The following is a 14,145-nucleotide window of genomic DNA, read 5'->3' on the forward strand; positions in this document are numbered from 1 at the left end:
CGTGGCCCGTTCTGACCGAAACATCGTCGATTGTAGGAACATAGCGCTGCTGTCATTGACGGTGGAACTCGAGGAGGTACAAGGCGCATTGCAGATGCGCGCCATCATCAGGAGGAAGAGCGGCCCTTAACCATTCGTGGTCCAAAGCGTCTTTGGCGGCGATTCGCTGCTCAGGCTCGTAAATAAGCATCCTGCGTAGAAGGTCGAAAAAACCGGTATGCTTCTTAGGGATCATATCCTACAAGTGTCAGTCAAGTAAAAAGGGTCGTGGCAGGTGGCCTTGAACACTTACTTCTATACGCTTTATACCTCTCGAGAACGGGCTCTTTGACGGCTTGCGTAGCACCGCAATGCGGCAATCTGTAAAGTCCTGTATCATGGCCAGATGCTCCCAGTCTCCTTTCGCGTCATCGCTTCTCTGAAAGAGCACAGTTCCCTTGAAAAGTTCGGCAAGAACACAACCTATACCCCACATGTCGATTAGATAGGACCAGCGCCGACCTAAGATAACTTCGGGAGCTCGATAGTAGCACGTCGTCACAAACGTCGTACGTGTGTCTGCTATCTGGACAACTGATGAGCCGAAATCAGCGAGGAGGATCTCGGTGCCGTGCAGTATATGCCGTTGGTATTGCCGCTTGTACACGAATGTCTGGTATGCGTCGTCACATAAGAGAATGTTGTCCGGTTTAATGTCCGTGTGGATCATCGTCAATGTTTGTAGGACTGCCGGGTCAGAGAACGGTCTCGCTCCAGGGCTGTGTGGCCGCAGAGGACTTACAGGAGGTGGCCGTCAGAAGCTGGCGAGCAAAACTCTGGATGTGGCTCATCGGAAAAGGCAAGCCGCCGTTCTCTCTGAGAAATTGAAAGAGGCTTTTGGGGTAGCGAGCCACGACAATGCAGGCAACACCGTCATGTCGAAAGTAGTCAAGCAAGCGGATACACTTGCCCTGCTTCTCTCCATCGTTCTCTCGCAATGTTTGCAGTATCTTCAACTCGACCCTAGCCGCCTTGTCACCCTTCGTAAAGACTTTGATCGCAACAACGCGCTTCTTTCTCTTGGCCTCCACGACGATGCCAGATGCTCCCTGCCCTAGCAGCCGCGTAATTGTATCTAAGATATTAGCAAAATGCGTGCCCGAATATAAAATGGCGAAGGGCCACAGACATCGGCCCAGACTCGCCCCAGTTGTCATGGTATTAGAGGCGCCGGTATGCTGCGTCGATGGAGCCGCAGGTTTCCATTCGCTGGAAGGCCCAACGAGCCTCGGATGTTTCGGCGGCTTCGATACTTGGTCGTCTGTGGTGTCCCGGGATCGTTTTCCAAGAGCAGATAGCGATGCCGCCGGCGGACGAGACCGACTTGCTTGGTCCATAGAAGGACTTTATGGGCGGTAGGCCAGTCTTCTCGACCAGCGGGATTTGGAATGGGGAAGATAGAATTAAGTGAAGTAAAAAAAGGAATGAAAAAAGGGATTTAAGGACGGAGACTTCGACAGGTGAGAGGAAGGAAGAAGTCAACGGCACCTGAGCTTACCTATCTCGGTGAACCAGGATCGCGAGGTGGCTAGAACAAAAGCGCCAGACTCAATCGCAGATAGTTGTAGAGGCCGTCTGGAGTTAATGGTCTGTTCTTCTGGCCGTCTGTAGTAGTGCGTGAACGAGAGCAGATGGTTAGAGACATCTATCTGATATCTTGCCCACTAGGACGGTTGCTGGAGCAGGTATTTGCCGTATTCTTTCTTGCACCTCAGCGTTATGTTTCGGCTTCATTTTGTACTTCCCTTCGCGAGGCACTCTATTTTTTCTTCGTCTTTTCGAATAACGAAAAATAATTATATTAAATTAAAGAAAATACGTGAAAGTTAAACCTTTATACCAAAATATCGACGAATATCCAAAGACACCGAATATATAACTTCATCTTTATGAAATATATTAAAACACAAGAGTAAAAAAATGAAAACGTGAAAAAGGAGAAAAGAGAAGTAAAAAAAGAAGAAAAAAAATCGGCGGTGCCAGTGACTAGTAGCAAGAAAATACATTTGTACCTGTACCTGAGCATACTCGTATATGACTAAATAGTATTTGAACCTATACTTGGCTGTAGTGCAGGAAGATCACGGACGCTAGGTATGCCCTTGACGTTAGGGGCGGTCCGTTGCATGTTTGCGGGACCAGGCTCCTCTTTGTTCCGATCCAACAAAATTCTGAGATAGAACCATTCGCTTGCTGATTTATCTGTTCACTATCCTATCGGGCGTCCTCGGACGTTTTGGGATGGGTCTCATATTTTAGTAGCCGGAAAAATAGTGACCTGCGACGAGGATTCAGCAGAAGACGGGGTATTTTGGATAAAGTTTGGAGGAAATTGGGAAGGGTGAAAACGTGGTACAGCCTATCTGGCGACCGGGACTGTTTACCTCGGAGAGCGCCACCCACTTTTATTGGTGCATTTGTTTTTCTTTCCATCGTTGCTATTTCTTTCCGTCTACGGAGTACTCTGTACTTGCCATTACAGACAAGTACCGGTTCAAACAATACTTAGTCGTGAACGAGTATTAATAAGTATCGGTACGAAGTCTGCGCTATTTGTGAACATGTACAGCAGGCCAATTAAAAGCTTCATCACACCTGCACTCGTGTCTCGGCTCGACTAGGCTCCACTACTCTCCCTGTCTCCGTACTTCCCCAACGCGCGCGAAGTAGTGGGGCCAATCCGTCAAGCTTTTATTCAGCTGAGAATTAGCATCTTTTTTAAGTTTAGCGTACCTGCTGTTGGCACTTTCAAAACGGAGAGAGAACAGCACCACTTATCACCACGCCAATGGCATGAGAGGAAAGAGCGGGTATGTGTTGATTAGTGCCGTAGAGATGTGCGAAGAGGTGGACGGACTCCCTCCCCATCGCCTTCTCCCCCCCGGTCTTGCGGTTAACCGATTGGTTGGGGATGCTACCACGAGCCCACACCCACTGTTCCCTCAGAGGGAAGTCCATCAAGTGGCTGGACTGATAGAGAGAGGGGGCAGGTGCTGGCATTGGCAGCGGACATACGGAGTACTGAGTATGGTTGTGACAGGGCAAAACAAGGGGTGGGGGAGCGGGACATTAAGACGCGAGGGAAGGGAAACAGCTGTGTGGGGCCATGGGATTTCTTGGGGGAGAAGGTTCGTTGGCGCTTAAATATGTCGATTTATTTCTTTCAACTTGAAGAGATAAAACACACTCCTTCGCCACTCTTTCTCGTCCTGTCAAGCGTCCCATCAAGTACCCCGTTAAGCGTCCCGTCAAGCGTCCCGTTAAGCGTCCCTTTCGTCGTACCCCTTTTAAAAATGTGAAATAAAAACGGGGACGAACGAGCGAGCACCCCTGTTAAAGCTGGACCCGCCGTCGCTGCCCCCTTGGATCAGCGCCACGTATGGGGTGGTGTGCTGAACAAAACCCATGTCTGTGGCAGAGACTGTCCAACCCAGGAGAGGCGAGGTTGCATTGTAGGGCGCTTGGACGACATTGGCCAGTCTCTCAGGCACGCAAGTGCGTCGACCACACTACCCCGATAGGAAAACAAGAATATCTTTCAGCAGACCTTCTCAGACGCTTATCAAGCCTGCGTCTTTCTATGCTTTCTGTTTTATATAAGTAGATTTGAAAAATAACTCGTCAAATGGCCGAAGACGAAGACTGGGTGTACTTCACTACTCCTTATTCAACTCGCATCTGCGGGAGCGACTATCTTGGCAACAATAGAAGAACATTTCCCGCTCAGGTGGGGAAAATGCGCCCTCTTCGGACCCGACACTGGTTGGTGGAGACGAACCACAGCTCGGAAAAGCGGGTGTGGGCCGTTAATCGAGTTCCCAGCCAATCAACCGCAAGAACGTAGGGGCGAAGACGATCCGGGAGGGTGGAAACAGAGCCCTCACTCTTATTTTAACCCAGGGTTGAACTCTGGCGGAGGTTGGGTAAAGGTTGTAGTGAAGGCTGTGCTAGCGTGACTCTTTTTAGATTGGCGCTGAAACTGCTTGCCGACATCCTCTGTTGGCGTGTTGATTTATTATTTGGCGGGGCTTGGTTTCCGGGAAAAGGACACTAATGGACCATCCCGACGGCCTTAAGTGGTGCCCTTGTTATACGGATAAGTCGAGGTTCGAGAAATATTACGAGATATGCAGGTATGCAAAAGTATGGTATAAATATTTTTTCCTCCCTTGCCAGCGAGTACTGTCGATCCGCGAGAGAAAACTGGAGAGCAGGCCGATAAAAGCCACTTGACTCGTATCTCGGTCGGTCTCCCTGTTCCTTGTCCCTTGCAAGCTACTTAAAAAGGTTAGCGCGCCTGCTGTTGGCACACACAGTGTCTTCTCCTTCCGATGCAACACTACGAATACTTTGGGCGAAGTAAACCACACCTCAGTCGGCCGACCGCGAGAAATAAAGTGGGCAAGACAAAACGAAGAGCGAGAGATACAGCAAGCCGTCCATCACCTATGTTCCTCCGCTCTTGCGGTTGATTAGCCGGGAACTCGATTAGCGGCCCACACACACTTATGACCGCCTACCCACCAACCCATATCGAGACGAGGACGCATTAACCGTCAAGGCGGTGCTCTTGTTGGGCCTATGAGCAGTCACATGTTGGTTCCTGTTGTCTGTTTTCATCACATTCCAAGAAATCCCGCAAACTATATCCCTGCAACTGCAGCAGGCGTTGTGGTTGGAAAACAAGGCGAGACCTCGGATCGTGGAAGATCAGTACGTACCTGCTCGGGATGTGCCTTTTTCCTGCGAAAATGGTGGGGGATGCTATCTGCTACTTTTTACCTTTTCTTTTTTTTCTTTCGCCCCCTCTTCCTTTGCCTCACGTCATCCTCCGCACGACACAGCAGAGCAAAGCACAGCAAAACACAAAACATAAAACACAAAATACAATCCTCTCAACACATACACATATCTCCCACACCATGATTCTGGGTTAGTTGGGCTCAGTAACCAGAATCGTTAAAAGGCTAGCCACGTAACCTCACCACATGTCAAATATTCTGCCCATCCGGCGGCCTCATGTCTGCCTCGTCTGTTTTGTCATCAGAAAGGACAAGCGAAAGAATCGTGCAGGCCTTGTCATGAGCCACAAAGCCCCGAAGATGCCAATATAGGACCAGTAGTGTACGATCCCTCAACAACTGGGACGGCCGCCATTCTTCATCCAGCAGCCAAGAAACGGCGTCCAGATCACAACGGTCGATCTGATGCAGGCAGTTGGCAACATCATGCCACAACGTCTCGCTCTCGTCATGGCCAAACTGACAAAAAAAGCTCTCTCCGATAGCTGCGACATCTGAGCTACCGAGAACTCGTTCAAAACACACCAAAGCCCCGAGGTACACCCATGTTTGACACCGAGTCTGGGCATCGTGTAACAGTTGTACAATCTGGCCACGTTTGGATCTTCCTTCAGCAGACGCCATCCATACGGAAAGACAGTCATAGGTTTTTTCCACAGATGTGTATTGGCAGAGGAATAAAGGCAAGGTCTCAGGTCCATAAGGGGGGAGGTGATGCCCGCTGTTATGTTAGTTTACGTTGTAAGAGATCTTGTATTACTAGGAAGTAGAGGTCTTACATGAGAAGAGTAGCTTCTACTGTGTCGAACGGAAGATTGTCGATCAAGTCCGCCGGTAAAATCGTATACAAAACGCTTTCAAAGCGGAATGGCGCAAACCACCTAATTAGGTCCAGACGATGTTCGTCGTCAGCGCGTAGACCTTTGGATGGTAGTGGGCCGGACGTCTGGTTGCCGCAGTACAGCTCACAGAGATAACGTAGATTGTCGTTTACCGACCGACGTTTGTCGATTTCATACTGGTGCACATCGCGCTGGCCGCCGGCATGTTCGAGGAGTCCACGAAGGAGCGATATGTGATGTATATGTATGGGTATTTCCTCGGACGACGGTGGCACCATGGCCATTTCTGTGTTCGCCCGGCGTAGCCGCTCAATAACGTCCATAAGCGTCTGCCGTAGGTATGTGGCATCATGGAGGAGGCTGTCGAGAAGAAGGGAGGAGGAGTAAAATGTTTCTAGAACAGCGGGAGGCGCATTCTAAACCTTTGTTAACTTTGTTCTTTCTTGGCAACGGAGACTCTGTAAAGAAAAACAGAAAACACACCTCGATATCCCGCAGGAGGATGGCCCACTCGATCGGCAGCCTGAGATCGCTCGGTACCGTCGACCAGTAATTGAACATTCCCCGATATAAGTCGACAAGCCCTCGAGCACGCATAGAAATACCGGCGATGGCATTTTGAACAAACCACCGCCGATTAGAACTCATATCCCGATGCGGCCGCCAATCGCTTGAAAACTCTCCATCTGCATGTGAGTATGGGATTTCGAGATCGTTGAGAAGCGGCAAGACGAAGGCAGCAACCGCAACCATATATCCGTCCTTCAATTTTCCAACCACGTGGAATTGGGGCAGATGATGAATTTTCGCCCAGCTGGTTTTGATAGACTCGAAGTCTTTGGGCTGGACAAAGCATTTCACCCACTCGTCATCGTCTGATGGCCGTCGCAATCGAGCCACTTGGTCTTCGATAGATAAGGTAGGGGAAGAGGGAGGAACAGGAGGGGGTGGTGGTGGGAGTGAAGGTGGCGGCGAAGGGGATGGGGAAGGGTCAAGCAGCGGTCGCGGTGACATGATGGGTGAATTGGAGTAAGCGAGGTAATGTAGAAAGGAAATACGCCGACCAGCACGATTCGACCAGCACGGTTTAGTCAACTGCGAACTCCGCACTTATATATCTAAACAACTAAGCAAGAGTAAACCTCTATTACACAGCTTTCTGCCTATACCGATTGCGTCTCTGAAATGGCCTGCCGCTAGTCAGCCTCCCATATTTTTCCCAAAAGAAAGGCGGCACCCGCCATACGCGGTATAGCCTCTGCAGTCCATCGACTTGGGAATGTCCAACTCCTCGCGTTAACAGAAAAAGAGAGTCCTGCAGTAAGATTCAAACCGCCCGCTTTTTCGGACACTGTCGACCTCCGGAGGACTTCTTGCAGCTACAACCGGCGGCAGGCAAGAATAAAAGGGGTTAGAAAGAGAATTTGCCGCACCGAATAACTCCACGACGTTCCCTCCCTCCCCATTCCAACCCCCATCTTTCCCACCCCTTGCAGTGGATGGCTGAAACATTGGTAGCCCTCACAAGGCTTTCTTACGAATGCTCGTCCTGTTCAGGTCAAAGCGTCACGTCAAGCGTCCCGTCAAGCGTCCCGCCAGGTGCCCTGTCTGTCCCCAGGTCGTCCATTACTCTCAAACATGTCAAAAGGAAGCAAATGGGAACAGGGAAAACGCGGTAGAATCTGACAATCTATTGACCAACTTTGGCCCATCATGATGTGAAACCAAGTACTCAGTATGTTCCCTGGAGGAGAGAAGGAACCAGGAAAAGACCTGCCGCACCTGTCGCAGATTAACTGACCGAAAGCTGAGCGGCTCAGCTGCCGCCTGCAAGGAGCACACTTTCCGATATCCCACCCGGTGCCCTTGCCTTAAAATAGTTGGAAAAATCGCGACTGGTTCTGAGAATAAGCCACTGTCCTGGGCCGGTTGGCTACAGTCAATGAGTGCTCATATGGGCTGGGCTGGTATTTCTTTATCCCTATCTACTTATTTCGTCTCTGCCTCTGTCATCCTTTTCCATCCCGACCCTGTTCTCCTTTCCTCGAACTATGCATCTGCCAGCTTCCAACCAAACCGACTCCTCCTCTATTATTACGACGAATCAACTTTCCTTCGCCTAGAGAAATACAAGGTCTCTGACATCATTCAGCGACGTGGGAAAGGGAAAGATGGAAATTCTCGATCTACTCAACAGTGACGAAAATGGCGAAGCGGGATGCAACCGATCATCACCACAATATCCCGGTGCCCCAACTTGCAAATCTGTCGCGGGGGACATGACGATACTGCCCATGAGAGAATCGGCTCCATCAACACTCAACGCTACACCACCCGACGACGGTCAAGGAAGAATGTCTACGAGCAAATCGAGCCTCAATAAGACACCAAGAAGAGATATTGGGGCAGCGAGAGCGAGCTGTAGACCAAAGATCGATCGTTTTAGGGTATTTAAGAAACACGCAGAAACTTCCATGAGGTGTTGTATCCAAACTTTCACGGACAGGCTCGGCAGACTTGAAGGGCAGATGGAAAACAGCAATCAAGGACTTGAGAATCGGGTTAAAGTGTTGGAAAACAACATAGATGAGATATTGCGGCTTTTGGTCTCGTCTGGCGGAAGTCTCCAATACCCCCAGAGCTTGTAGTGGTGGAAAAACATATAGCAATCGGACAACAACAAGCAGACAGTTCTAACCCGTGCCGATATTTCTCGACTGAAAGCTTACGGACCTAGCGCTCTGTTTGAATATATGTAGACGATGTATGGACATGAGCCATTTTCAATGTAACAAATTTTAAGTCCTTGCTTTACCCCTGCTAAAAGTGAGAAGCTCCTCGTCCCTTGTCTCATGTCCCATTCTAACAAGCAGAGGCGAGGCAGGGTGGGAACGATGCCCGTACAGAAATTTGCAGATTCGGAACTGCAGGACAAAATTGCGGCGCTAGAGAGTCCGAGGACGCTCTTTGATGGTTGGGTACGAGAAGGCACACCGTGGACTGCCTCCAACTACAGCGAAGACGGTGTGGGAAACGTGCAATTACCTGCATCATGTACGCCCTGCATACGTCTTTGCCAGGCTTGGGTAAGTTGCCACCAATGATAGTGAATCGATCCATTTGGGACATGTTGCCCGGTGAAAGTGCAATATTACTCATAATACTCTGCCTCGACTCATTACGCCCTTTCCTACATTTTGTATTTATATGTCTTCAACTCTCCTTCTTCTCACGCTGTTCAACTTCTTAGTATCATTCACGAACAGCCTACGGAAGACGGCGTTAATTTTATCCGATCCGTCCCTTTAAAAATGATCGATTTTACCCCGCGCCACGCGAGTTCTACACGACAGAGGGGTTTCGGTCAAAATGAGCGCTTTACGTCATGCACGACACAACAACTTGAACCTCCAGCTGTTCACTGCCTCGACTCGAAGACAGTTACGAGACAAAGTCTTGTCCTACACGAATTCGGACTTTCAAAGCGACGACGCAGTATCCCAAGCGACCTAGACGACAAGGTGTCTGGAGAAAGCGCTGTCCAGCGTAAAGTTGACGTAATCGATGCTTCGCTTAGCTACCTCTGGAAGATAGCGATCAAAGAGAAGCAGCCCATCTCCGCCAGCCGACCATCGACACACGAGGTAGCAAATTCTCACGACCGAGAAGACCTCCGCACTAAGACGTCGATCGCGTCGCAGGCCATGTTTCTTAATGTTGAAGCATGGACCGATCAGCAGGTCCTCAGACATGTAGCGTCGTGGGTAAGAGCTCCCGGATGACAGACGATAAGAAGACGGTTATGTTATTTTTGTGTTATATACGAGACTAATGAGAAATTTACAAGTTTCGCGGAAAACGTATAAGCGACTTCGAGTTCGGTAACCAAGACGAGATGGCTTCAGTCGCACTCACCCTAGATAATAGGGAGACACACGGCGGCGTGTTATTGAATGAGGATTGGACCTCCTTGGATGAAGAAGGAGTCTGGTTAATGCCAATAGGGACGTACTTTAAGGAGATTTGGTTACATACGACCGACGTTCATCTACGTTATATAAACAGTAAGTAACGAAATAAATAATAGTTACATTTTTGACATTAATTGTGCCAACGTCGACATTTGGAATACGCGGCATCCCCTTAAAAAACGTAAAATACCCGGATGTTTCCAAATTATATAAATATCCTTATCAACCACAGTACATCCGACATTACGGAAAACAATAGACTGTGTTTTACCAGTTCGAAACGCGCCCTCGAGCGACGAAGCAGCGATCATAAATCGATGATCATCAAAGGGAGTCGCTTCCAAACGCTGCACCCCATTTTTCGATAAGCAGAGCTCGTATCTGCCGTAGGGGCCATGTGACATCTCGTATTTGTATTCGTCGCGGCCCTCGTCATGAAATACAGCGATGGTGGGTGGTTTGGGTAGGAACGGTAGTAGATGTTGCTTGGAACAAGTTGTTATGTAAACTTTCTCTAATCCCGAAGGTGTTAACTTGAAGTCGGGCCTTTCGCCGTGTGATGTCGGTCCATTTGTTAGGTTAATGGCCGGCACGGTGGCGGAAGTATTAAGAGGCAGAGCCGATGGCGGCGGTAAGATAATCGGTGGCAGGGTGAGGTCGGGATGCGAATAAATATCTTCAACAGCTGGTAAAGAACTTGGCGGTGTCTTGTGTTGTAAAAGTACGGTATTGATGTTGCGATTATTAGGCATCGGCCAAACTGGGCTGATTTGGGAGGATATGGGTTCCGTATTAGCCCCCAGTTTGTCTTTAAACTCTACACGTAATATATTAATATAAATTTGTGTGACATTCGTTCCTGTCGAAGAAACAGGGCTAAGACTTTATACCTTGACAGACGGTTGTGACTTTGCTGTCTTCAAAGACGGGTTGGCAGCATGCCTCGCTCCCTAACGCTCGTGTCACGGTGAGAAGAACGGCCATGCGGCTCTGGCCGTAATCGCCTATTTCGGTCAGTGTCAAGCATAGTCCAAGAAGGACAAGGGTCTTTGCATCCTGCTTGACGAGCTCGGCTTGATTGCGAGCCCAGCCAGAACCGCGCCGTTTGGTACCGAAACGCCGGACGTCAACAGTTTGGTCCTCGAAGAGCGTCTCCAAGAACAGACGGAGTCGTGCGACATGTTTGGGTGGGACGCGATTGCGCGTTCGGAGCATATCCACAACGGGCACCAACTGACATAATGCGCGCAAGTGAAGAAAGGAATCATCTGATCCTTGAATGATGGATGCGGCTGTGATCTGATTCATAGTGGCCCAGAAACCTTGATGGATAAATAAACAAAGAAAAAAAGGGAAATGTAGGAAAAAAGACTAGACACTTTCACGAGACGATTGACTAAACTTGACGGGGACACTGGCGGAACGAGGAAGAGTGGCGAAAGAGTGTGATTTATCTCGTCAGGTTGAAAGAAATGAATCGACATATTTAAGCGCCAACGAACCTTCTCCCCCTGCAATGCAACCTCCCCCTCTTCTGGCCACACGAGCGAGCACCCCTGTTAAAGCTGGACCCGCCGTCGCTGCCCCCTTGGATCAGCGCCACATATGGGGTGGTGTGCTGAACAAAACCCATGTCTGTGGCAGAGACTGTCCAACCCAGGAGCGGCGCCGTTTCCAACGCATTTGCGTGCGGGCCAAAGCGTTTTGACAGGCCTAACCCAACGGATGGCTGCAGACCCGTCGACTTAGGTGAGAGGGAGTCAGAACGCGATGCGCTGAATGAAATGAAACCCCGTTTTTATTTCACATTTTTAAAAGGGGTACGACGAAAGGGACGCTTGACGGGACGCTCAACGGGATACTTGATAGGACGTAGGACGAGTGGCGGAAACATGCGTCTTATCTTCTCAGATGAACGAAAAAATTACATAATTAATTGCTACGAAACTGAACCCCCGCGCCCCACTTTAAGTCACAAGTCTCCACCGAGGACTTCCATTCGGCGCACCGCGCCATGACTTCCTCTTACCAGACGGGTCTCCAGCCATCCGCACACGTTGGGTCGGGCCTATCAATAACGCTCATTTGGCTCGCACGCAAATGCGTTGGAAACGGACGTCTCTCCTGGGTTGGGTCGTCATATGGCTTGTTTACCACCCTCGCCACCCTTGCATGGGAGGTGGTATTTTGCTGCCTACCTGTTGGTTCTGCAGACACATATTCACCGCTTCCGCTTTTGTTTTTCGAGTAGAGTGAGCACCATGTCTCGTGTGAATTGGCGAAACGAGATGTGGGTAACCCAGATCTACCATGTATTCACCTCGTCTTCTTCTTTTCGTTTATTGTATTTTATTATCCCTCGCCCACTTAGCATTACCAATGCCGGCGCTTACGTCGTGAGGAGATTCGGGAGACTAGAAAAGGAGTGTCGGGATGATCTTCTCGCCTACCTCCTATTATTAAAAGGGTGGCATGCTGTATACCGTCAGAAAGGACGAGAACTTCTTTTCTTACTGGGAATCTGTGACTAGAGGAAGGGGGGATGTTTTCTCCTAATATCTCGATAAGGCCAGAGAGGGCGGTAATACCTCGTCCGGGGTTACGGACAGGCAATATCGACAGATGAGCGCCTGCCTCCCGCGCCAGCTGCCAGTTGACGTGCAGGGGAGTGTGACGAGGGAGAAAGGAGTGCGTAAGACGGTAAAATGTTTAGGATTGAGATCACACAAAGTGCTAGCCACACTCTCTGGACTACCTGCATGCAACCTCTAGCAACTCAAACAACATTCTTCTTCATAGGTGACTATGCCGAGGCGGCCACGGCGCACCAGCGACCGACAAGTCTGATTGTATCTTTCCACGACTCAACGGGAACAACCATCGTAGGAAAGACTTGTGGAGGTTGGGTTAAGAGTGAGGGTAAGAAAAAAGGACGGTAGGAATGGCTCTGGTCTCTGACCCGCAGCCTGAGGGTTCTCGGGCCGAGTGTTCTGTGAAGCATTGCTCCGGGCGAGTTCAGACGGTCTCTCGCCCTTGTGAATCTTCTTGTGTTGAGATAGACCAGAGGGACTCTTATACTCTTTGCCGCATGTGCATTTGTATGGTTTCCCGCTCTTGTGAGTCCGCTTGTGTTGATATAGACCAGAGTAAGTCTTAAACCTCCTGCCGCATGTTGGACATTTGTATGGTTTCTCGCCCGTGTGAGTCCGCATGTGATCAGTTAGACTAGAAAGATATTTGAAGCTATTGGCGCATGTTGGGCATTTGTATGGTTTCTCGCTCGTGTGAGTGCGCATGTGTCGAGTTAGACCAAAGGATCTCTTGAAGTCTTTGCCGCATGTTGGGCATTCGTATGGTTTTTTGCCCGTGTGAGTCCGCTCGTGTCGAGTTAGATCAGAGGATCTCTTGAAGTCTTTGCCGCATGTTGCGCATTCATGGATACACTTTTGGCGCTTCGTTTTCTTAATGGTCGATTTACCAGCACCACCGTTCGTTCGCTTCTTCCCCTGGGCCGGGACAGCCATTTGTGGTAGCACGGCCGACACGTCCGACACGTCCGGACGAGTCCTCCGTCTGATGGTCGAGGCAGCCTTTACCGGTATGGTATCTGCCAGGCCACGACTGTTTTCGGCAGTGAGCGGGGGTAAGGAGGGAGGCAGCGAGGGTAGTGAAGTCGTACTGTAATTTCGAGATCAGGAATTAACGCTGGTGATGTCTTGTATGATAATGTTTTCGCCTGTGTTGTCTCGGCTAGAGAATTTTGGATGGAGGAAAGACGTTTCGTAGCGATGGAGGGGGCTTGGTGTGATGAAGAAGGCAGAAATAAGTGATATCGAACTTTATCTTTGGAGTTGGGTCGTCGCGCAGTCCTGAACGGGAATGACTGTGGCGAGGTTCAGTTTGAGGAAAGGAGACATGGACAAGGTTAAGGAGAATAAATCGTTCCTTTCGTTTCCCGTGGAGACGTTCCGCCAACTAGGCTACATGTCGCGGGGTGCTGTACCTTACCCCAAAGCAGAGTCGCAAATTGTGATTAATAGAGGGGGCCCCGCGGCTCTTGACAAGGAAACGCCCTACACCCCGGCCCAGGCCTATGTTTAATTACATAAAGAGGGAGGATGGTAGTTTAAACGATTGCATCCGTAGACACACAAGCTTAGCAAGACGTGAACGATATGATGAAAGGGATGGAGGGTAAAAAGAAAGAGAGAAGCACTGAAAATATCAAAGCTGAAATATTAGCGCTCGTAGGGTACCAAACGAAGACACAAAAGACGTGGAGAGTGATCACTATGGGTCGGCAGGGGGTAAGACCGACAGACAAGAGCACTCCGAACTCTTTTTGTGAAAGTCCTGCTACCGTCACGTAACGTTGACAACACTCCTTTCTCCATTTATTGTTTCTTTTTGTTCATCTTTGCCCCCCACTACTGGAAACATGTCAGATCCTATTTCATTATCTGGACAAAGGTACGACTTGCTCTAGCCATA

General features: G+C 49.6%; 1 protein-coding gene across 1 annotated transcript; it reads right to left on the minus strand.

Moving 5' to 3' along the window:
- Window positions 1-52: 52 nt before the first annotated feature.
- SPBR_09193 (uncharacterized protein) lies at window positions 53-6,697 on the minus strand (the record flags this gene model as incomplete). The annotated part of the gene is made up of 6 exons (XM_040767319.1): window positions 53-238; window positions 293-462; window positions 553-726; window positions 782-1,114; window positions 5,844-6,099; window positions 6,167-6,697. 6 exons carry the CDS (start codon window positions 6,695-6,697, stop codon window positions 53-55), a joined length of 1,650 nt encoding a protein of 549 aa, XP_040622259.1.
- Window positions 6,698-14,145: the final 7,448 nt, after the last annotated feature.

The sequence above is a fragment of the Sporothrix brasiliensis genome, assembly GCF_000820605.1.
Source record: "Sporothrix brasiliensis 5110 chromosome Unknown Cont15, whole genome shotgun sequence".
Classification (NCBI taxonomy): Eukaryota; Fungi; Ascomycota; class Sordariomycetes; order Ophiostomatales; family Ophiostomataceae; genus Sporothrix; species Sporothrix brasiliensis.